Source organism: Bidens hawaiensis, unplaced genomic scaffold, assembly GCF_021521415.1.
Source record: "Bidens hawaiensis isolate Kalapana, Puna unplaced genomic scaffold, B.hawaiensis_p1.1 tig00009160_1, whole genome shotgun sequence".
Lineage (NCBI taxonomy): Eukaryota > Viridiplantae > Streptophyta > Magnoliopsida > Asterales > Asteraceae > Bidens > Bidens hawaiensis.
In genome coordinates, this window is record NW_027491674.1 from 358,235 (window position 1) to 383,964 (window position 25,730).

The 25,730-nt window shown below is 40.0% G+C and overlaps 2 protein-coding genes across 2 annotated transcripts; both read right to left on the bottom strand.

Moving 5' to 3' along the window:
* Positions 1 to 5,835: 5,835 nt before the first annotated feature.
* On the bottom strand, positions 5,836 to 6,213 carry LOC143531419 (uncharacterized). Its single transcript, XM_077026722.1, has one exon. The coding sequence runs from the start codon at positions 6,211 to 6,213 to the stop codon at positions 5,836 to 5,838; it is 378 nt and encodes a 125-aa protein (XP_076882837.1).
* Positions 6,214 to 15,094: 8,881 nt separating this feature from the next.
* LOC143531418 (putative LRR receptor-like serine/threonine-protein kinase At1g12460) lies at positions 15,095 to 18,591 on the bottom strand. Its single transcript, XM_077026721.1, has 2 exons — positions 17,037 to 18,591; positions 15,095 to 16,592 (listed from the first exon to the last, which is right to left on the bottom strand). The coding sequence occupies exons 1-2, from the start codon at positions 18,194 to 18,196 to the stop codon at positions 15,095 to 15,097; spliced, it is 2,658 nt and encodes an 885-aa protein (XP_076882836.1). The 5' UTR covers positions 18,197 to 18,591.
* Between the last annotated feature and the right edge of the window lie 7,139 nt (positions 18,592 to 25,730).

Here is a 25,730-nt window from a genome sequence, read left to right on the forward strand (position 1 = left end):
GCAATATTCGTTTGCCCCTTACCCGATTTTTGGTGGATGTTCTGGGTGTTTTTGGGCTGCATCTTAGCCAGATTCATCCGTTCGGAATGGCTCGTCTTCGCCATTTCGAATATACCTGTCATTGTCTCGGTATTACTACGACGGCTGATAGGTTATCGGCTTTTTACCGGTGGCGTTTTGCCCAGGGATGGTATAACTTGAACACCCGCCCTGGTGCAAAGGCCATTGCTCTGGATTCACCACCCAGTTTGCATGAGTGGAAGAGTGTGTTCTTCTACGTCTCCGCTCGTGTGGTGCCACATCCCATGTTTTTCACAGATGTGAAGGAGCTTCCTGAGCCGAAAGTGGTTCCTTATTCCGGTTCGGACTGGTTCACCACTTTGCAGGCTAGCCTGTCTCCGCTCCGTCATTATTCGGAGCGCGCGTTGGTGTTATTCGGCATGAGTCGTATATGGGATGATGCGGCTTTTGTACCGGTCATTCTTAATGGCGGTCAAGGTTAGTATTATTATTATTATTATTATTATTGATGATATCCTAACTTGTTTTTCTTCAGAGGTGGATGACCGCATGCTCCTCCTGCAACCTGCAGCTAAGGGCGTTAAGATGATGGGGCGAAGGGAGTTAGGTCCCCGCGAAGAGCCGATCCTTACTCGGACTGCTCGAAACTTTATGTTTCCTCTTCCTATGGGGCAACCATCTGCCTCGCGGCCGCTGCCACCTCCTAGCTCTGTTACCCTTCAGAGTGGTAAGTTCTTCAACTGTTTCCACCGTTTGCTTTGTTTATTTTACTAACGTTTCATTCTCCTTTTCAGGTAGACGATCTAACGTTGTGCGCCTTCCTAAGTGCAGTGGTAGGGGCGCACAATGCAGTGGTGGGGAGATGGTTGCGTTTCCGATAGACGCCGCCGCAAGAGACGCTGTGGATGATGATGACGATGTCGTCGAGGTCTCTGCCGTTCCATTTGGGGTTCCGGTGTCGTCGTCGGTTTCATTGCTTGAAGCACTCGGTGTGAGTGCCAGCGTGGCGTCTTCCCCAACCACCTTCGCACAGGTTTCTCTTGGCTTCTCCTCGCCAACATCTTCACAGCCTGTGGTTGCTGTGTCTGCGCTGACCACATCGGTTGCCACTCCCATTTTGGTGGCGACTGATGTGTTTTCTGTAGCTGCAGCTTCTGGAACCGTTGTGGATACGAGTTTCGTATCTACCGGTCCATCTTCTTCCTCTTCCTCCTCAGTGGGTGGGGCGTTCACTGTTCCACACCATTTGGGTCCCACCCCTGTGATTAATGAAGATGATGAAGAGGTGCTTCGCGCCGTCAAGAAACCTCGTCTTGGCGGTTTTGTCAAGCGTGGTCTTCTTAAATCGCCAGGTATATATTTTTCTACTCTTTCTTTTGATTGAACTTGACCTTCTCTGAAATCATTTGCTTATTTCAGGTTTGATGGTGATTTCTTCGTCGACTGTTTCTCCCGCAACTTCTGTCGTTACATCTTCTCTAGCGGCTCTTTTTGCCAGTTTTCCGATGATGACAAGTGTTGGCAGCTTGTCGGAGGCTGGGCCACCTGTACAGATGCTGAGTTTGCCAATGATGGCGGGTGTGGTTGGCCCGTCTGAGGCCGAGACCATTGTGACGACTGTTCGTGCTTCAATTGGGTCAATTCCAGTTGTCTCGCTGCCGGCGTCGTCTGCGCAACCAATGAAGGCGATTGTGGACGAATCGCCTAAGGTTAGTCTTGAATCAGCGGGTCTCTCTGTCGCTGATTTTTTAAAATCAAGACAGTCCTCACCAGACAAGACTTTAATTCTTGATGGTGATGAGGTTGTGTCGTTGCCTCCGTTTCTCCTTGGTGCGACGGTGCAGGGTAAATTTTTCGAAATCCAAGGCAGTAGCAGCGGCGGGTTCAGCGGATGTTTAAGTGGGGGTGTACTGGATGTGGATATGGACCCCCGCGACTCCATGAAGGCGAGCCAAGTTTTCCGCCTCCGCTGGAAGGTTAATTGTGGGGCCAATTTTGAGGATCCCGCCACCTGTTCCGAGTTTTTGGAGTATGCTGTTCCTCCCGGTGAGCGCATAGCTCGTAAGATCCAGCCCCAAGGCACTTTGTACTCCGATGCTGCTTTTCACCAAGTCCAGGCCTTCTCTTGTTTTGCGAATGTCACACCCTCAAAATCCACTAACGGAGTTTTACCGTCAGAGGGAGTGAACTAACAGGATCGGAATCATTAGTTATAATCAAACCATAAAAATGTTTAAATGAAAATAAGTGCGGAAGCGTAAAAACCAAAAGACAAAAGTTACGTTACGCAGGACGACTTAAAATCCAATGACAACAGTTTAAAATCAGTTTGCATAAACAAAAGCATTTTCAACAATGCATGATCCTATACCGCGCGCCCGCCTCGGCTACCTGAGAATAACATACTAAAAGTGTCAACACGAGGTTGGTGAGTTCACAAGTTTATATAAAATAAAGCGTTTAGCGTTTTGCGTTCAGCGTTCAGCGTTTTGCGTTACCAGATAGTGTTAAATCAATTATATATCGATAGGTAGCTAGCCTATACAACAAGTATTACTAAGTGTTCGACACCGAAGCTGACTGTTTATCAAGTGCCTTGCCACCAGGTCATCCAGACCATGGTATGTGTTCGTCAAAATTACACCCGCTCGACCTCCAGTCGAGTTTAGCGTTGGGTGGGGTATGTCAAACCCTGTAGTACTACTCAACAGTGACTCGCTATTATCCAAATATTAACCGGTTCGATGTGTAGGACTTCAATTGTTTCGTTTGCCACTGAGCCTTTACAAGTGATATATAATTTCCTAACAAAATCTTAAATGCGTTTTTCGGAGTATGTTATCTCCCCCCAAGTGAAAAGCGTTTAAAACAGTTTAAAGGGGTAAGTGAAACTCACTGTTTGCGAAGAATTCCCAAAAATAAATCACCAAGTGATGCGCGTCACAGAAAACTCTCTCTAGCGTTCTAAAACAACAAAGAGATTTTTCTAAGTGTCGGAACTATTATCGAGTCTCTAGACTCGGCACATAACACCTATGCACAAATTACGTTTCGTGTTTTGTTTGTGAATCGTGTGTGACTTAACAAGTACATTTGTGATACGATACATGTGTGAACAATTATTTACGTGTCATGTATTAATAATGTATATCACTAGCAACTATTCCCCGCAGGGGCAATTTGGTCAAAATACCACACTTATTTAGCAAGTATTCCCGCAGGGGCAATTTGGTCAAAACATAATAATTAACTAGCAACTAGCACTTTTCATGCATTTTCACAAAGTTCGGCAGTTAACTTTACCGAGACAGAATTCTACTTGAAAGATTATACTATTCCACCGATCATAGCATCTCAATTAATTCATCAAAAATCATCACAAAAGCATACATGTATTAGCTTTCCAGAACATATTTTATTTTATTTTTATTCCACATAGGTTTCTCACAAGGATCAAAACATTACAGCAAACTCACAACAGTCAAATTCATGCGCAACATAATGTTATTTGAAATTCCTGTTAAATGAAAAATCCAAAAAATGCAAGACCAATTGGGTTAGGTTTTTAACTCAACAAGTTAACTTCCAGAAGTGGAACCAACCCATTTGGTCTTGTATTTCATGAGATATAATATTTACAAGACAACCTAACAGCAGGTCTCACAACTCAGCTTTGCACAACGTTTTTGTAAAATCATAAAAGTTAACTTTTACACGTTCAAAAATTGCAAATTTATATTCTTTAGAAACTAGACTCAACCTAGTTTACTGTAGTATCAATAATCTTGACCAATTTTCACATTCACACCCCGTTACAGTCAATTGAACATCAATAACACAATCTGTCCAGAAACTGTTTGCATCCAAACTCAACATATCAACTATCTATGGACCATAATCCGTTCATATGACCTTCTAGACACCATAACCACTAACCATGCACATCAAATACACACCACATACATGATTAGGGTTTTACTTGAACTCAAAAATCAAAGAAACAAGCAATTAACATGCAATAACATCCATTCTAGTTATCAAATCAACAATCAATACATAATTAACCATCATCTAATCAAAACAAGTCATACGAACATCATGTATATAATTTCCAGATTCTAGGGTTTATAATTATACCTTCCAAAGCACAAAAATAAGCAAGGGGAAGGTAGAAGATGACTAGAATCGGGTGTAGGATGCTTCAATTGCGAGAGACAAGATCAAAAATCAAAGGATATGTGTGTGTATGTGAGCCGATCGCAAGGGAGACAAGGGGGGGGGGGGGCTGCCGTCGATTTGGGAGGAGAGAAAGAGAGAGTTAGGGTTTAGGTTTATTATTATTTAATAACAATCATGTTAAATCTAGGTCCCTCCACTTCAAATTATTAGTTTACTAGCCCAAAGTAATTAGTTTGCATCTTGAGTTAACTTCTTAAACAATGTTATCACATAACACATAAGCCTAACACATAATTATTGTTTTAATGTTTCTCGTTTATTCACCAATGATTAGCGTCAACTCGTTTGCGTTTCGGTGCAATTCCCGAAAGACTACACATGTAGTAATTGTCAAGCGTCATTTAAACCCTAGTTTAAATGTAATGAGGTGTGCGTTATAGATTCAATGATCTTTAAGTTTGAATTGACGGAGTTGAGTTGACGGAGTTAACCTGAAATTGACGAATGTCACAGCGAAGTTGCTGCGCGAGAACCGTGCCCTTCATGAGGACAAAATCGATTCCTGTGTTCGCATGAGAGAGACGGAACAGTTGGTGAAAGACGCTAAGGCAAGCGCCTGGAAAGCGGGTAAAGAGTCGGCTGATCATCGCCAAGCTTTAAGCGATGTTGAAGCGAAATTGGCTAAGGCTGAGGTAGACCTGGCGGAGTCTGCACGCGACCGCGCCGCCCGCTATAAGGAGTTTGAGGCTGCGTGCAAGAAGTCAAATGCTGATCTTGCGGACGCACGCAGCCGCGTTGTTGCTGCCAAGGAGGCTTCCGCTCGAATCGAGAGTGAAAACGCTGATCTTCGTAAGCGTATTGAAGAGTTGGAGACGGAAGCCCGCGGTGAGAAAGGCGGATGCTGGTAAGTTGGCTGATACGCTGGCTTCTAATGAGGAGGCCATTAAGGTTTTGACCTCTGAGCTTGCTTCCACCGCTGCCGACCGCGATTGGTTGCTAAAGCATGCTATTTGCAAGGTATTATCTTCTTTCGTTGCTCTCCCCCCTTATTATTTTTTTTTATTTACTCTAATGATGTTTTCCTTTGTTTAGGTTGCTCAACGCATCATTAGTGATGATGATTTAACGCGCTGCGTTGGAGCCCTTGTCAATGCTTCTCAACAGCTTGGTCATAAGGCTGGTTTTCTTGATGGTATTGCGCATTTGCGCAACAACCTTCCACTTGAGGCCTATGCCCTTCACGCCATTGACGTGGAAAAGGAGTATGCTGCTGCTGAGACGGACTATGATTCCCTCACGTTTCCTATTCTTTCGGAAGTTGCTCAGTATGCCAAGGAAGAGAATGGCGTGCAGCTGTTGAGGAATATGCTTGAGCCTTCGCAGGCTGGTCCTTCCACCGCTCCTGCTGGCGATCAAGAGGATATTTCGGTCGCTGACTCTGGAAGGAGTGTCAACGATGTAGAATAGGCCTTTTCTTTTGTGTTCTTTTCCTGTGTTTCTCCTTTTTTTTTGTGTGGGGCGTAAGTGCTCGCTTGTAATTTTTGCTTATAAATGAAAAAGGTTTGTTTTGTGAAATGCGGAGTATCGTTTCCATTCATATTTGACCCTTGGCCTGTTTATACAATTGGAATCGATTTACATATAACACCTTCGCAATTGTGCTGCGTTCCATGTTCTAGGAATCGCTGAACCATCGAGGTGCATCAAAGTGTAGGCGCCTTTTCCCAATACTTCCTTGATCTGGTATGGGCCTTCCCAAGATGGCGCTAGTTTGCCTAGCGGTTGTGCTCTTGATGCCTCGTTGTTGCGAAGGATGTAATCTCCGATGTTGAACTCACATATTTTCACTTTAGCGTTGTAATACTTTTGTAGTTGGCGTTTGTAATTTTGTTCTCTTATTGCCGCCAACTCTCGACGCTCGTCAAGAAGCATTAGGTCTAACTTCCTTTCTGCGTCGTTGTCTTTCGATATTGTGATTCTTGGTGACGGGACGCCAACTTCGGCGGGGATCATTGCTTCGGTACCATAAGTTAGGCTGAACGGTGTTTCTGCGTTGCTTGTGTTTTTATGCGTTCTTATGGCCCATAGTACGTGAGGTAGCTAATCTTTTCTTGATTTCGCCCACGATTGTTCTGTTGGCGCGTTCTACTTCACCATTCCCTTGTGGATGAGCAACAGAAGTGAATGTCTGCGTGACATTGAGCTCTTTCAACCATTTTTGGATATGTTGGTCAGCGAATTGTGTTCCGTTGTCACTGACTAAGCTCATGGGTAATCCAAACCGACAAATTATAATTTCCCAAATAAACTTCTTGATGCTCGTTGCGTTGATTGTTGCCACCGGCTTTGCTTCGACCCACTTTGTGAAGTAATCGATCGCTACGATCAAAAATTTCACGTGGCCTGGCGCCTCTGGAAATGGTCCGGTTATATCAATTGCCCATTTCTGAAATGGCCAAGAAGCTGTTACCGGTATCATGGCGTTTTTTGGACGCAGGGTGTTTGGTGCATGGCGTTGACAAGCGCTGCATTTTCTCAATTCTTTCTCGGCGTCAACATGCATGCTTGGCCAATAGTATCCCGTGTTCATGATTTTCGCCACTACCATCCTCGGACCTGCGTGTACGCCACATATTCCTTCATGAATTTCTCTAAGCAGATAATTTGCTTCCTATGGGTCTATGCATCTGAGGAGTGGGCCCAAGTATGATCGCCTATATAGGATATCTCCTTGGATTGTGTAATTCAACGCTTTATGGCGGATCTTCCGCGCATCTGCTTTCTTTTCTAGCAAGATGCCTCTTGCGAGGTAATTGATGATTGGTGTCATCCAACTTTTTTCTGCTTTCGAGCAAACGAGAATTTCTTTGTTCATTATTGAAGGCGTAGCTAGGACTTCGATGCGGACGTCTTTTGCGAGGTGCTCGAACCCGACGGATGCAAGTTTGCTTAAGGCGTCAGCCTGTTTGTTCTCACTTCTATTGATGTGTTTCACCTTGCATGTGGCGAAAGTTGCCATTAGCGCCTTAGCTTGCGCTAGGTATGATGCCATCTTATCGTCCTTTGCATCATACGATCCTTCAATTTGGTTTGCCACTAAAATGGAGTCCACATGTGCTTCCAAATGGCGGGCCCCTAGTTTTCTAGAGATTCTTAACCCTGCCAACAATGTTTCGTACTCCGCCTTGTTGTTTGTACTTTTGAATTCTAGGCGTAATGTGTACGTGAAGTGTTGCCCTTCTGGGTTGGTTATCTTTAGGCCCGCTCCAGCGCCTTCGTCATTAGAAGCTCCGTCTGTGAACATCTTCCAGACTTCATCTTTCTTTTGATCTACAGGGACTTCAATCTCTCTTTTGAATTCTTCCTCTTTTCCTTGAGGTATTTCTGCGATGAAATCAGCCAAAACCTGGCCTTTAATTGCTGGCCTTGGCTTGTATTCAATGGAATATTCTCCCAATTCTATCGCCCACTTGGAAAGTCTCCCCGACAATTCTGGCTTGCCCAGTACGTTTTGTAAGCGAAAGTTGGTGAGAACATGTATTGGATGCCCCTGGAAGTATCTTCTCAAACGTCGCGCTGTTTGAACCAAGGATAAGACTAACTTTTTCAAGGTGGAGTATCTTGTTTCTGCATCTGCCAGTGTGCGGCTTATGTAATAAATGGGTGTTTGAACACCATTTCTTTCCACCATCAAGACAGCGCTGACTGTTTTTTCTGATGCTGCTAAGTATACTGTTAATGGTTCTCCAGCTTTGGGCGTTGTGAGTGTTGGTAGCTCTTCCAGTCGTGACTTGATTTCTTGGATCGCCGTTTCTGCTTCTTCCGTCCATCGGAATTGAGACTTCTTGAGGCAATTTCTCAAGGTTGAGACGAACGGGAATGATTTTTCAGCGTGACTAGACAAAAATCTATTCAGGGCGACTAATTGGCCATTGAGCGTTTGTACTTGTTTGACCGATTTTGGCGATGGCATTTTTCGCACGGCTTCCAATTTCTCTGGGTTGGCTTTGAAGCCACCATTCGTCACAATTACTCCTAGGAATTTTCTTTCTTCCATGCCGAAGGAACACTTACCAGGGTTGAGCTTCATGCTAATTGACCTTAGAGTTTTGAAGGTCTTCTCGATATCTTTTAACATGGCTCCTTCCGTCTTGCTTTTAATGACGATATCATCCATGTAAACTTCCAGGTTCCTCCCAATTTGAGGTTTGAACTCTTTGTCCATCAACCTTTGGTAAGTAGACCCAACGTTCTTGAGGCCAAATGGCATCATTTTATAACAATATGTTCCGCTGTTTGTTCTAAACGCCGTTTTGTCTTGGTCTTTTATCGCCATGTGGATTTGATGATACCCCTTGTAAGCATCTAGAAAACGCTTGAACTGAAAGGGTACCAGTGCGTCAACTTTAAGGTCGATCTATGGCAAGGGGCAACAATCTTTTGGGCACGCCTTGTTTAGATCCTTGAAGTCAATACATATGCGCCACTGGCCACTTGACTTGGGTACCATTACCGGGTTTGCTACCCAAGTTTGGTACTGAATTTCTCGGATTATGCCTGCATCGATCAGTTGCTGGACCTGCTCGTCACAAGCTTTTGCCTGTTCTGGCCCCATTTTTCTTCGCTTTTGTACCACCGGGACAAAATTCGGGTTAACTTTTAACTCATGTTCCGCTTTGCTTCTTGGGACTCCCGTCATATCCGCTGGGGTCCAAGCGAAGACATCGATGTTTTTGAGTAATAAGCTCTTGAGCGCTGCGCGTGCTTCTTCTGAGATAGTTGGGCCAATAGTTATGCTTTGCTCTGGGAATTTGTTGTTTAGCGCCCATTTTTCCACTTCTCTGATCTTGCTGGTTTTTTGCATCTTTTGCGGCGGTGTTTTTCTTTCCGCCATGTTGCACTCCTTGTTGGCGTGGATCATTGCTATCCCGGTCGGGGTTGGTATCCCCACTATCCCGTGTGCTATTGACGGGGTAGCGTTGAAGTCACCAATGGCTTCCCTTCCCAAGATTATATCGTATTGTGGGTGAGAAGTTTCCATTACTAGGAAATCAACCTCTTCTGTTCGGGAGTGGAGCCCATCGCTCAGTTCGACTGGGAATGTCAGCTGTCCCAACGGGTATGCGATACTTTGGTTGAACCCTGTGATTGGAGCGTTCACTGCTGTCAACCGACGTTTGTCTTCTTCGTCTACCAGGTCGAAACACTGGCGGTACATGATATTGGACGTTGCCCCTGTGTCGACAAAGAAGCGCGGCGTCCTGTAATTACCGAAAACGGCTGTGATTACTAAGGGTGCCTTTTTGTTCGCCCCTCCTCTGACTCTTGGAAAGATGATTTGTTCTTCCTTCCATGGCGCCCATTCTGTCCTCCTTTTCTTGCTCTGAACGTTGCTCGAGATCATATTAGCGTGTAGATCTTTGATCTTCTTTTCTGGTCTTCCGCTATCTCTTGGAGGTGGGCGTCTGTACTTCCCTCGTATGTTTCTGACAAGGTGATCCAGTTTGCCATTTTTGACACATTCTTCAATCGCGTCTTTCAGATTGATACACTGATTTGTCGTGTGGCCATGTTGCTCATGAAAGTCGCAATAACTTTTCATATATGTGCTTGGCCCCTGTTTGACAGATGCCGGCTTCTTCAGCTGGATTCCTTCGTTATACATTATATGGGCTGGGCTTCTTGTCAGCGGGGTCCATCTGGATCCATTCGTTTGGGGCGTACTCGATTGACCTTTTTGTCTTGCTTTGGATGGATCGAATGTGGACTCTCTTTCGCTGTTCAACCTCGACCATACGGAGGACATTTATTTGCCCTGGCGGGCCCTATTAATGTCGTTCCTGGCATCGTTCTTTGCCAGTTCTTTTCCCAAACTTTGTTACATACGCGCGTATCTCTTGGCAGCGGGCATAACATCGTCCCATCGCTGCGGCATGCCATCTCTACCCGTAAGGTTCCGTATGAGATCATCGCACTTTACGTTTTGGCGAAAGGCTTCCCACAGAAGTTCTTCGCTTACGCCGCCGATGTTCAGGCCTTCCTGGTTGAATCTAGTGATGAAGTCTTCAAGCGTTTCGTTATCCTTTCTGATGACATTCAGAATATCTGCTGGGTCACTGATGTGTCATCATTGCTGGCTAAACTGTTGAGTGAACTTTTTTGCTAGGTCTTCCCAGCTTGTGATTTGGTTATCCGGTAATCTTTCGAACCATGCTCTAGCGGCTCCTACTAGGGTTAGTGTGAAGATATGGCACCATAACGGCATGGTCCACCCTGATACTAACCCCGCAGCTATGAAGGTTTGTAAGTGATCGTCTGGATCTGAGATACCATCATATTGACCCACCGTTGGCGGGATTTGGGGTTTTCTGGTAGTTCGGCTTCGGCTATTCTTGCCACGAACTTTGATTTTCCCGCCGATGTTGTTGGTCGGTATGGTTTGGAAAAATCTACCGCCGCTTCTGGGTGGTATTTTACTAACTTTCTGGCCTCTGGTCCTTTCCAGCTCTCTTCATAGTCAGGGTCGTCTAGGCGTGAGTCTGCCTTTTGGTTCGACCTCTGGGCTTTCTCTCCTGCTTTGCTGTTTTGCTTAGCAGGAGGCGTTTTGGCGAATGGTGTTTTCGCCTGAGCCGGCATGGAGTTTTCTTCAGATTCTTCTTCGTTGCTACTAGAATCTGTCTCAAACAGTGATCTAGGTTTCACAACGGATGCCATTTTTTCTTGTACTTTGTCTCTCAACGTTTGTTGTTTAACCTCGAGCCACGCCATGATGTCCGGCGGCATGGCTACTTTGGAGCGCGCTTTTGTTTGCTGCTAGGGCTGTAAGCGAACCGGACGTCCGGCGGACGTCCAGGCGTCCGGTTCGGCAAGAAGTTCGTTTATGTTCGTCCGTTTAATAAACGAACTGGACATGGACACAAAAATTTCGTTCGGTAAGCTTAACGGACGAACACGGACAAGGGCCAAGTCCGTTCGATAGTGTTCGTGAACGTCCGGTAACGTTCGTCCGATTACGTCCGGTAATGTCCGTCAGGTATCGTTAGTGTTTATATCTATCCAGTATTGTAATATAACTGCAGAATTTCTAGTGTTATTAATAACACTTTTATATTACTACACATGTTTGATGTCACTTATATTATAGTGATCCACTTTATGTTAATATATTAAGTGTTAAGTATATTTGAATGTTATATGGTGTAATTCCTAATTTGTATGTGAAGTTGTTTAGATATATGCTTGGTGAATATGTTACCGTTTATATTTGTCCATTAGTGTTCGTTGTCCATTAATGTTCACATGTTTGTTTGTCCATTAATGTCCACTAGTGTCCGTTTGCCCATTATTGTCCGTTAACGTCCGTTTAAAATATTAACGGACGGACATGGACGGACACGGACAAACTCAATTTCTTAATGGACGGACACGGACATGAATTTTCGTTCGGTAGAGTGTTCGTGAACCGTCCATTTGTCCGTCAAAAGCTTAACGGACGGACACGGACATGCTCTTGTCCGGTCCGTGTACACCCCTATTTGCTGCTTATCTGTCATGGTAGGGTGAACGGTGGAGGCATTAAGGAGACCTCCATCCGTATTTTCTACGTCCAGATTTTCGATGTTTCCCTCTAGGTTGGTTTTTTGGCCAACATCCTTTGGTGTAGTCTTGCCACTCATCTGAGCCAAGAACGGAGTGAGTTACTGTTCTAGCTTTATGCACGGATGGCGCCAATGAAGAAACACGAATCCACCCCTCAAGGTCTAACACGTTAGTCCGAGGGTAATGGCTAAGTATTCTACACGATGGGTTATAAAACCTTCTTGGCGCAGACAAATGTATCCTGCAAAATAGAACACCGTGAGCTCGTTACGAGGAATGGGGGGATTCTCTCGTAACCACCCTCTGGCGTGAGAATCAGTATTTGATAATACGAGGTAGTATAATTAGATAGTGATAGTAAGAGAGAGTCTGCCCTTTACCATTTGGAGGTTTACTGGTATTTATAGCTGGAGGAGAGAGAGTGTGACCAACCACCTTGTCAGGTTCTCCACCAATAATATTCCCCACTCGTGCGGTCGTGGTGGTTGGTGGAAGTTGGTGGGCATCATGGCCTTTTGACAAGGATTTGATTGTACTGTTTGTACCATCCTTTATGTGTTGTCCAATCCCCATTGGTTTGGTGTTTATCCCTACGTGGGTTACCATCTTTTTGTCCCATGCTGGTGGGACCTTTGCATTACCATTCCCGAGGTGTTAGGGAAAGTTATATTGGACTCCACTCTTCGCGCCATGCACTATGCTCTGATGTAGTGGCTTCCTGGCGCCTAGTGTTCCGCCCGGCGTATGCAATTAGTGTCATACTTAGCCAAATGGTGGGTTTCATACCCTACCTCTACAGATTGATGCAAGTAAAATAAGTTACAACTAACAAAACAACCTCTATATATATAAGCCGCCCATGATATTGGCATGTGCATTATGGTAGTTTTGTTATAGGTTAATCAGAAAATGACAGAATTACAGAAATTGTCCTTTATGTTTGTATCAAATTTCAGTAGTTGTCATTTATCTTTAAAAGTAACATAATTTGTACTTTACGTTTCGAAATGTCACACCGTTTGTCCTTTTGACCTAACCCAGTTAGTTTTTCTCGTTAAGTTAGGTCATGTGCCTTGCACATGAGGGCAAATTCGTCAATTTCCCTACTTAATTATAAACATTATAATAAAAATTAACAAACTAAATAACTTAACCCAAGTACCCAACCCACCCCCGTCTCCCCTTCTTCTTCTGCCTGCGTCTTCTCCGGCGAGCCGCCGCCGCCGACGACGACGACGAACACCATATCCACTACCACAAGAACCCACCCCCGCCGACGACGTCCATGTGTGATATAAAAAAAACATGGACGTCGGAGACCCTAACAAGCAGATCCCGTTCTCTTACGATCGTGCCACCGTTTTGTTCGATTCCAACGGCGTGGACATCGGAGACGTTCCGGCGTTCACGACGGCTAAAAAGAACACGACTTTGATCCGTCACACGTCGCACGTACCCTAATCGACACCTTTATTCTGTCAAAACTGTTGCTGCAGATCCTCCTAAACCATCCGATTGTCTTAGAAACCCCACAGCCACCCATCGTTCTAGGGTTTGTGAAACTCTAGCTGCACCGCGATGGTCTCAGATCCGCTTAATTTCCCGTCGGATTTTTCTTTCTTTCAGGAGCGGCGTTTTTGTCAACATCTTTTGCTCGCCAATACTTCAGTGAATGAATCAACCTTGCCTTTCTGATTACTCACCGGAGATGAGGTAACATGTGTTGATAGTGACAGTGGGGTGAGGGTTGACGGTGACAGCGTTGGTAAGTGTTAATGGTGGTGGTGTGGTTTTGGTGTGGATTCATGGAGGCAGAAGAAAGAGAGAAAGAGGGATGAATGAGAGAGGAAGAGATATTTTATATTTAATTATGTAGTATATATTCTATATAAATAAATATAAATATAATAATTATTATTAAATGTTTTTTAAATAAAATATGTAGAATGACCAATTTGCCCTCATGTGCAAGGCACATGATCAGATTTAACGAAAAAAACTAACTGGGTTAGGCCAAAAGGACAAACGGTGTGACATTTCGAAACGTAAAGGGCAAATTATGTTACTTTTAAAGATAAAGGACAACTACTGAAATTTGATACAAACATACACATGATCAGATTTAACGAAAAAAACTAACTGGGTTAGGCCAAAAGGACAAACGGTGTGACATTTCGAAACGTAAAGTACAAATTATGTTACTTTTAAAGATAAAGGACAACTACTGAAATTTGATACAAACATAAAGGACATTTCTGTAATTCGGTCATCAGAAAATACACAAGGCTTTGTATACCAAAACCTCTATGTCAAGTTCTCTTGTTCGGTTACCTTTATTAGTCATAGGTGGTGAGAAGAAACTCATCAACCAGAATTACAAGTCGTGGTCCGCTTGCATCTGTTTTATCTACTTAATAGATACTAATGATTATTTGTGACAATCGTGGCCCATTGTCAAAAGAATGAGTTGAGAAAAACGTTTTATATAAATTTATTTGGGCTAGCTCAATTATACCGCGGGTTGATTACTCAAATCATACAGCGGGTCAAGAAAAGTCACTTCTATAAACTAAAAACAGGTTCAAATAGGCTAACACCACTCATGACCATTGCATGACTCCATCACCTCCTCATCATCGTTGATGCCACCAACACCGCAATTTCAGAATCCTAATAGATTTGTTTAACAATTCGGATTTTGTTTTGATAACTTCGGTCATGTAATGTTTTTTATAATTCGTCTATGACTCGAACCTATTTTTGTCAAACCCCATTTGACCCAAAACAAATTAAACCTATTTTGAAAGCGGCACGTTCTAACCCATTACCCATCCCAACCCACAGCTACAAATGATAATTAGATCGCTACTTACCATCCATCAGATAATCAGATGTATGTGCTCATGTTTTTTGAAGTTTTAATAATTCCAATGTTAAAAAGTTACAATTATAATAATAATAATATATAACCAGTTTCAAAACACGATCCAAACACCCCTGAACATAGGAAAGCAATGCAGCACAAGAAGGCTGCATATTGAAAACATCTAAGCACTCTAGATTTAGTTTTGGTTATTGTGTCACTTATTTTTAAACATCTAATCTTGAAGCAATGTTCTCATTTTATTTAGTTTGTTCATTATTTTTATTTAACTTGTTTTCAAATTCGAATAACCCAAAAGCCGACACGATTACATCTTGTAACTTATCAATTATGAATGAATCTTATTGAAAACAAATTGCATTAAACAATCAATAATGTTGATTATAAACTGAATCTAAAAGAATGTCCCTCCTAATACGATCCGGATCCCAAACCGGGTCCAGACCCAGCCCGCACCGACTCGAGAACCTGAACCACCTCAGCCATGCTCGGTCTTCTCAAAGCCGATTCCGATGTGCAAATCAAACCCAGTTTCATTACTTGAACCAGTTCATTATCAACAAAACCGCTTAAACTTCTATCAAAACAATCCAAAGCTTTCCCCCTTTCAATTAACCCCCGAACATATTCACACAAAACCACCACCTCGGTCCCACCAAGGCTCTCCACCGGTTTCCGACCCGTAACGAGCTCCAACAATATCACACCAAAACTATACACGTCACATTTGTCACTCAACCTCATACTTTGAGCCAATTCGGGCGCAACATATCCAACCGCGTTATGAAACCGAGTCAACCCAAAGTTATCCAGCAATGGTAGCAACTTAACCAACCCGTAATCCGAAAGCTTCGGCCCGTAATCCTCATCCAATAAGATGTTATTAGATTTAAGATTTAGATGAAGTATTTGAGGTTTACAATCATGGTGAATGTACGATAATGCCCTTGCGGTCCCTAACGCGATCCGAAACCGTGTTGGCCAGTTTAACCGGTTTCCAACACCCGAGCTCGTCCCTGGTATCCCGACCCCATGAAGATTATCATACAAGTTCCCATTCGACGCGAAATCGGATAATATTAATTGCATAGTTGAAGACCAATAATACCCTTGAAACATTATAAGATTCGGGTGTCGAAGCGATCCTAACCGTCCGATTTCTTGCTCAAACTCATCCTGATTCTTGATTCTTCCTAAAGCTTTAATCTTTTTCACTGCTATTGAAATCCCCCCTTCAAAATCGGCTTTGTATACGCTTCCGATAGTTCCCGTTCCAATTAAACAATCTTTATCGAGTAAAGCTTTCGTCCCAGCTTCCCAATCTTCATACTTTGATGGCAATGTTTTGCTAAAAAGCACTAATTTTCCAATAATTACATTAGAATCTGATGAAGCCAAAGGTGTGCTTTCAATAACAATATCTTCATCTTCTCTATTTCTTCTTCTTCTTGCTTTCATGTTCATAACAGTTATTAAACAAACTCCAATCAAGATCAATGAAGCAGCAACAATGGCAACAATGGTGGGAACGCGTAGTTTCGGTCTATTTGATTCAGAATTTGTTGAATCACCCGAACAAGACCGGTCCAATGGGGGCCCACATAGTCCCGGATTGTTTGAAAACGAAGAAAGATTGAAACTTTGGAGGGAAAACGATGGGATTCGACCCGATAAGTTGTTGTAGGAGACGTTGAAGTGGTTCAAGTTTGAAAGGTTTGTTAAAGAAAACGGGATTGGCCCGGATAATGAGTTTTGGGACAGGTCTAATGTTTGGATTTTGGAAAGATTTCCTAAAGATGACGGGATTGGTCCTTTAAGGTTGTTTTTGTGAAGATTAAGGATTCTAAGGTATGACATGTTGTAAAATGTTTCTGGGATTTGTCCCTGCAAAGAGTTTCCTGAAACATCCCTGTAAGTGTAACAAGATTAGCATTTGATCATCACGATTATCGGATGTTGTTTAAGGGTGTGCATGGGTCGGTTTTGGGTTCAAACCGAACCAAAAACTGAAAATTTGAAAACCGTTTGCCAAAAATAATGAATTTGTGCTTAAATCTTTTCGTGGCTTAACAATTAATTGTTATTATACATTTGGACTAAAATTTTTGGGTGACATTATTTATTTAAATTACTATAAATACTTAAAGTTCAAAATAATAAATGAAAATCCATAAAGTCGATCTGGTTCCGTTTTTCAGTTTTATTACATCCAAAACCGGACCAAAAGTTCGTTTCTGCGAAAACGTCAAACCAAACCGTCGGTTTTTGTTAGGTTTATTTATCGGTTCGGTTTTTGGTTTTATGCACACCCATGATGTACAACAAAGAAAGCTTAAGGTACAAACGGACTTACAGCTCTAAAAGAAACCTGCAATTGCTTAAAGATTCTGGAATCCCACCTTCAAGATCAAGATTATGCAAATCAAGAACTTGCAGAAGCTCAATGGACCCAAATTCTTCCGGGATTTCACCATTAATCGAATTATTTCCCAATCTAATAACTGTAAGTCTTTTTAAACTAGAAATCCCAACCGGGATTTCACCAGTTAATCTGTTATACCCCATATTTATAACCTTCAACCCACTGCATTGTGTAACAATGCTCATCGGGATCTCGCCTTCAAAACCGTTACCAGCAACATCAAAAACTTCTAATCTTTCACTACAAGTTTTAATATTTATAACCTCTGGATCAAACCCGTTATACGAGATGTTAAAATAACTCATATTTGCAAACTCAAGAACCCGAAAAGGCGGACTTCCAGTGAAAAGATTGGTTCCAAGATCCAAAAGCTCTAATCTTCGACAACCTGTGATCTGTTCTTCAACGCTGCCAGTTAACTTATTGCTTCTTAAAGATAAATAAACAAGATTTGGTATTTCACAAATCTGTGAAGGGAATCCACCATCTAAACCGTTGAATGACACATCAAACCCTTCGAGATTCAAGCAGTTATTGACGTTGACCGGAATTTGACCTGAAAGATTATTGTGTGAAAGGGAAACAAACTTTGTTTTTCCACAAACCCTAAATAAAGATAACGGAATCTCTCCTTCAAACATGTTTTTTGACAGATCAAGAAACCTAATGTTTGGCAAATCCCCTAAAAAACTAGGGATTTGACCGGACAACGCGTTGGAGCTCACATTAATCTTCCATAAAGTAGTGAGCTTTTCGAACTCCAGCGCGATGTTTCCAGTGAATCTGTTCCCAAACAGGGTGAGAATCCTCAGGGCTTTAAGTTCGGACAATGCCGGAGGTAATACTCCAGCCAAGCTAGTATTCCACAACACAATCTTGTACACATTCCCAAAAGAATCACAAAACACACCACTGAAATCTCTACACTGATCTTTACTCAAATCCCATGAGACTAAACTATTGTAAGGGTCATCTGTGATGTTACCTTTGAACTGAAGCAAGATCTCTTTTTCTTTTTCTCCGGCTGCCAAAGTGGTTAGCAGCAGAAGACCAGCGGTCAAGTAGCAGCATTGTTGTAATAAGCTTCTCATTGGTTAAAGACTGCTGATTTGTGTACCCATTTGGGATCAAATTGGAATGCAATTGTCAAGAATGGTTAAAGATTGAATCTTTACAAGATTTAGCATCTGGGTCAGTGAAAAAAACAAGAATTGAGGGGTGAATTGCTAGTTTCTTGATTCAATTTTGTTCAAACTGAAATGGGTGTTCAAGATTAAGCAAAAAGGTTGGATTTTTGTAAGAATCTGCTTCTGGGTAGTTGTTGGATCAGTAAAACCCCAAGATTTTAGAACCCACGGTGGTGGTACACGGTGGTTGTACGGTGGTGGTGGGTGGTGAATGTTGGAAAGAGTTTAAAGCCTATATGAATCTACTAATTATGATGTTGTTTGTTTCCTACAAAAAGATGGCTGTCATTGACATGCTCTGGTCATCTTCTGCTGTATAAAATTTATGGCTGGTGAAGATGAGGTGTATTGTATTAAATTAACTGGGACAAATGTTTTTTTTATTTTTTTAAAAAGAAAAGTAGAGATATAAATAAAAGGTATGAGAATTAATAAATAAAATTCTATAAAATTGAATAGGTACAATACAAATGGTTTTAATGGAGGGTGTGTGTACCAGTTCAGCATTTATTCCTCTCACCAACCCAAGCCAGCACCACCATGTTGCCGTTACCATCACCATCTCCACACTTTGAGAAAAAAATAAAAATGAAAAGAAAAGTATATAGTTTTTAACCAAAGAAAAAGGTTGTAGTTGATTTAATTTAGAAGTATCAAGCAATCATTTGGACAGTTTATAGTTCAAACAATTGGATAATCATTTCATTTTTTAGTTTTTTTTATCTGAAGCTCTCTTTAATACTCGAATGTGGCTTTCTGAGATCTAATATCAACTGAATATATTGATTTTGACGCTCCAGACATGACACACACACTTTTTATGTTTTTGATGTATTGGTTTTCATAATTAAATCTTACCGGTTCATTGACCAAACCAGTTTAAAACTGAATATCTTTATAATAAATAATTTATTTTAAATCATATATATAATTTTAAAAAAGTAAAATTATCTTATATTTAAATATGAATTTGCATCGTTAGTCAAACCATGAAGTATAGAATAAACTAGGAGTAGTAAATAAACTAGAGAAGGAGATTTGATAAAAAAAAACGAAAAGAAATTTAAAATGTGTTTAAATATCCAGTCTGATCCGTCAACTCAAATAAATTAAACCAGACTTGATATGTAACCAGTTTCCATTCAACATACGGTATAGTTCAAAAAGACGATAATTAAATGCTAAACAAAAATGGCAAAACAAACTTTTGAAGGTGGTACATATTTAAGGCAATATCTTTTTCTAGAGATATTTTTACTACTCATTTTGAAAAAGTTAATTTATATATTGTAAGTTTTTCTTTACCAAACTAAATTGAAATTTTATATAAAAGACTAATATAAAATATAGTAAAAAATTAATTATTTGCAATACTTGACTTTATTAATAACTTTTATTTAAAGTTTGTTTAACCCCTAAATCGTTTGAGCCGACCATATATTAAATCAAAACTACTTCCTTTCTTTTCTGCTATTTTATGCACTTTGTTTATCCGTTTTAAATATGTAAGATTCAATAGATGAACAAAAGCGCGACAAGATCGAACAACTCTCCTCACATTTTATGTATGTTAATAGAAAACTTTATGGGTATTTTTATTACGAAATAAAAAGAAACATAAACATATACTGTAATACATGACTTTTTTGGCTTATCATTAGTTGGCGTATTGTGTTTTCATAGCCCTTTTAGGTTAATTGTGACGTTTGTTCTATTTTTCCTTGGGACTTTGAATGACTAACGTTTGGGTTGTTGCTTAAAAAATAATATAAAATAATGTAAACGTTGATTAATTTAATGTGGGTACCATTGGATTCCAGAAATATAAAATGCCAAATATTGAGTGCATATTTGCTTTATTCGGTTTCTATTTTGACTCTGTCCTTGTAGGACAAGTAACTAAGAGCATTCACGGTCCAATCTTCATCTCTATTTTTATCTTTTATCTTCTTTTAGAACGACCACCTAAGTATCGTCGGCTACTCTGTACGCAGTTTCCATTGGCTAAAGGTAGCCCGGGCATCTCTATTTTTATAATTACATAAAGACATTATCTTTTTTCTCTCATCTTTTATTAAATAATACTTTTTTTTTATACTTTTATCATTATATTTTTCTCTTCTTTACTCACAACCATTTTCAAAAACATTAAAAAATTATAGAGGTGAACAATGTGTTTCTCCAAATTTGACCATGAGCAGTAACACATGCTCTCACATGCTCTCATAACCACTTTAAAAAACATTAAAAAGTTATAGAGGTGAACAATGTGGTTCTCCAAATTTAACCATGATTGCTCTCGATCCTCTCACAACCACTTTTAACCATCTCTAAAAAGTAGAGACCCCCCCTCACAAAATTTGAAGAATGGATTGAGAATGCTCTAACTATGTAAAAGCTAGCTCTAAACTAAATTGTAACGGAGTGAATTTGGAATGTGGAGTTCGTAATGTCTCAAGTTTGAATTCAATTTTAACCGTGTTTTATTGTACTGGGCCTTCAGGTATTCCCAGGAACAGAAGATGGTAGTATTGGGCTACCCTGTGCTTTTTGTGATCGCGAGCGTATAGATCACCTTTTGTCATTAGGTTGCCCCGGATAGCCGGGCTTTATTCATTGGTCTTTAAAACAAAACTATTATAAAGAGTAACGGGATTTGCTACATATTGAAAAGATATTAAACATGGGAAACAAATAATCTAGTTCTTAATGGGATATGTTGCTACATAGGTTTGAGTCTAGAACCTATTGACTCGGTTAACTTGTTTAATAAATAAGTCATGTTTAGAGTAATGTAAATAAACCAGTCATGTGATAACCCATTTAAATTTATAAGTTTTGACAAGAATAAATGAAATATTCATAATTTTTCTAACTTTTTTAGGCTTAGAATGTAATAGAATTTGACTGCGTTTTAATCTGGGTATGTATAGGGTATGTAACTTAACTTTTAATGTTTAAATCGTGCATGCCAACCGACCTATTTGTCTAACGCATCAGCCTGATTAGCATGCCTAGATAAACACTTTATATGGATCTATGTCCATGTTACATGGATTCAAATGCCATGGTAAAAGGGGTTGAGACTTCAGAGGATTAAAAAAAAATCATTTGTGTATGTGTTAAATGATTCCAGCCTTTCAACATGTTACAATTTCAGACGCTAGTCATGGTATGAATTTTACACAACAAGCACTTGGATGTATAGTGTATATATATAGTATACTCTTAGCTTTGTAAGAAAATGTTATAGCTTGTAGTGATCTTAAAATATATAGATTATATATTAGGGTTTTGACTATTTATTTACTAACGTCTACACATGTATCACACAATTATTAGTACAAATACTAGAGGACACGAAAATGCTAATGAGGGTCTTTAGTATCAAAACCTTGAACTCCAACACGAACATCGTTGCTAAAATCATAGCCTTATCTTAACGCTCAAACTTATGATAACCAACCGCCACTTTTTTTCTACATTATCTTCACCTGCGCTAAATTGTTGTTTGTATACTCCTCCGTCCAAGGAAATTTTCATCAAAAGTGAACATGATTTCATAATAATATTGATTGACTTCAAATAAAAAGTTTGATTTTAGAAAGCTAGGAAATATGGCATTCTGTTACACTACTTTCGTCTCAAAAACTCACTTATCTTCAGTTGCCTTCTACAAACACCATCATCCATCACCACCGCTCCAACTCCCACCGCCACCACCTCACTAGAAAAGTGGCCGGAAAACTGTCATCGGGAAACTATCCGGAAACTGTCGCCGGAAAACTTTCCGATTAATCGCAAAACTCGCTGAAAAAGGGGTCGGAAAAAGTCTTCGGAAAACACGCTAGAAAAGGTCACCGAAAAAAATACAATGGTAAAAACACCATGAAAAATACACATTGGAAAAAAAAAACAAAAGGAAAATTACAACTGCATAACAAAATTTGATACAACATAATTTTGTTAAACACAATTTGTAAAACTCACTAATTTATTTTAAAATTTTTATATAGTAATAGGGTACTTATATTAAAGATAAAACAACATTCGTTATTAAGGTATAAAAAAGTTATGAAAATTTTAAAATAATTGAGGTAATTGATGTGTCTTGAAAAGAGAAAATGTTAATAAATATACTAGTTTTTATAATTATAATGTGCTTTCATTTAGCCCATTTATAATAGTGGCCCACGAAAATGACACAAACTACCCACCTTATTAATTTGCTCGGGTTCCCGTTGGTAACGTATCTGTTTTTACTAAATTTGTATTATAATAAATATCATCTCCAACCCTAAATAAATTCTAACGTCCTTTTCAGGATTAACTGTAAATTAAGGTGTCTAAGATCCTTTCAAATGTTATTGTTCTATTAGTTTTTCTTTATGCTTCAAATCTATTTTTATAACCCAATGTGTGCCAAAAACTATATTTAATAAGATAGAAGTGAGCCAATTCCTCACATGACATAAAAATAATCATGTTTTTGACTGATTAATATGGCTAGTTTTGAGTTGGTTAAACAAGACACTATTGGAATTTCGGTTATAGTCTTTCTTGGCGTGCAAGGCAAGGAAATATTAAACATTGAGTGGATACTAATAAATAGTTAAATGTGAGTAGATTTAATTATTAGTATGATATTATGCCATATTATTTAACAATCTTAGTTGTAGGTTAACGTGATATGCTAGATTATAAATACCTGTGTTTTGGATATAGAGATTGTAATTGAGTTTTGTGAAGTTTATCAATAATAAACATGTATGGGTTTTAGCCAAATTAACGTGTCTGAGTTCATGTTTTCTGATTAAATTTGGTACCATCAACATCAACTCATAAGTTCTACACAATCTTAAAAGAACACCAATTTACCAAAATCATGCATAGATATATATCACGTTAATTAGAGTTTCAACATTGTCTATATAGCAAGAGTATTTAGCCCATAAAACTTGATACACCTAAAATCAAACTAAAAACAAACATAAAAAACATGTTCAAGGACAAAAAAATACAAACTATATTGAAGCAAGATTGAAGAATGGAGAGATAAATCTTATGGATGATGGAACCCTTCAAACCCTCTTGAGACACCTTCAAAACTTTTCATTAATTGAGAGAGAATACCAAAGGCTTACCCCACAAATATGAAGAGGAATGAATGTTTATAAAGTTGTCTAGACAAAGTGCACGGTCATGCACATCTAGTGCACGGTCATGCACCGATATAGTAAGTTATTGTTTTGCTTTTGGCCGACCACATTTGCAGTTTCCTCATATGGCATAAGTATTTGCGAGATCTGGCACGACCATTTATGTTCGGGTATATGTATATTATTCTGTTAGTTATATCGTTTTTTTTGAGTTTATTGTTAAGAACTTTGGTATTTCATAGGTGCTTTTATATTCAGGTCATTGATCGTTAAAGATGCAAAATTAGAGACTTGTAAGAGAATGGAATGATATCTCGGGAAGACTGAAGCATGATTTGGAGTCTTGGGAAGTGTTAGAAGAATTCAACAAGAGTTTGGATGAGAGACCATATGTGGATGCTAAAAATAAACAAGATGGGTGGACAACAAAGCGACAAAGAGTAAAACGAGCATATCATGGGATAGAAAATGAGTTACAGAACTCATAATATATGAATTTTGGGTTCCTCAATGAGAGGAGTCCAAAAATGAGGTATTCTTTGGTCGCATATCACAACATAATGGGTCTATTCCTATCACGATACGCGATGGATATAAAATCGTGAAAAAAGGGTTTTGACCTATATGTTCTATTTTATGAACCCTAATCAGATATTTTGACTTCCGCCTGTCTCGGGATGATATCGGGCGATTCCAGGAGCAACGAATCACCTCCAATCACATTCAGATTTGTAATTCATTATCCCGAATCAATAGCTGAAGATTAATCGAAGATCATGAGTGGCTGATCTTCTTCGAGTCATTTTCGAGGTGTAGAGCATTGCAAGCTTCTCAGTGTTTCATGTTTTGAACTGATTTACACGTAATTATTGACTGATGATCTATGATACTTGATGTTTGGTATTATTGAGCATTCAGTCGGTTTAGGTTTATTTCAATTAGAACGATTAGTCTGCCAATTGTTTTGATACTTATTCATAGGGTTTGCTGATTATCTTAACTAATGAAGTATTGCCCTTAGTTGAGTCACACTGGTAAGGACCCTTTGATGACCAGTGTCGCGTGTTAGCGATTGTTAATGCCTAAGATTAGGGTTTGTTCGGTTTAACCAGATTTATCAGTTGATAACTAATACATGACATGGGATTACTGATTGATTACAGGCTGGAAAATTGGGTGAAATTATGTTCTTGTGACTTGTTAAAACCTTTAAGTGTTCGTTTCCTTCAAACCAAACCTGTTAGTGTGATCAGCACTCAAGACAAAACTTCATAATTGTCTATTTCTTATTGTTTTATAGATAATTAAATAAACAAACAAACGTATGGCGTTGACCAGATGCTCCTTTAGTTTCGATACCTGACTTACTTTGTCTATAGGTAAAATTAGGTTTTTGCATGATCTGTATGATACGGCTATCAACTGTGTCGGGTCATGGCACGGTCGTGTGTGATTGGCACTGGCTACTACACTACCTCGTGCAAGATCTACTTGGCTTGGGACTAGCATGGTCGTGCCAGGATAGGCGCACGGTCGTGCCGGGTCTTGATTCAACACTAGTCAGTGCACCAGCGTGTACTGGCCCTGTTGCTCAGCTTTGTACAGTCATGCCCGACATTTGGCACGGTCGTTTCGGGTCACTTGGATCGGCACTGGCCTGAGTGTGGGTTGTTTGGCTTGGCACGGTCTTGCATATCTGGGCATAATCTGATTTTTGTCCTAGAAAGCCATCTTTTCATAATTTCTTCCTCGCGTATACGCGCGGACCTGCAAATTCGCAAACAGCTCAAATAAGTACCAAATACAACAAATTTACACGGAGTTTTAACTAAATATAGGGGTAATTTGATGCTAAAATATGTACACTTTGTCTTACACCATACGGCACTATGGATCAACTTACCAAATAGTATTGCATTATTGCAAACTAAGGTGTAACATCTCGAAAAATACCATATTTATTTTGGGTTAAAAATGTCAGCTTTGAAAATAAAAGGACCCAAAAATATTTGAAGAATAAATATGGTAAGAAAATAAGGAGATATATATAAATTATAAAGATGGAAGCATTCGATGTTAAGGAAAGAAATCCATTCCACATGGAAGGAATGAAGACAATGAAACTCCTTTACATGGGTATATATAAGAAAGATAAAGTCAATCCCACATGGAAAGTGAGAAATATTTGGAAGCACTTTATAAAAAGATAAGTTTCCATAGTAATATTATTATATGCGATGCATGCACCAGTGGTTCTAGCGGAGGGTGCGAAGCATCTG

What these genes read in the sequence shown, in the direction of transcription:
- LOC143531418 (XM_077026721.1), bottom strand. Translation starts at nt 18,196, where the DNA reads ATGAGAAGCTTATTACAACAATGCTGCTACTTGACCGCTGGTCTTCTG. An exon ending in TGCAGGTTTCTTTTAGAGCT is followed by an intron (nt 16,593 to 17,036) that starts GTAAGTCCGTTT and finishes TTACACTTACAG; the next exon opens with GGATGTTTCAGGAAACTCTT.
- LOC143531419 (XM_077026722.1), bottom strand. Translation starts at nt 6,213, where the DNA reads ATGATCCCCGCCGAAGTTGGCGTCCCGTCACCAAGAATCACAATATCG.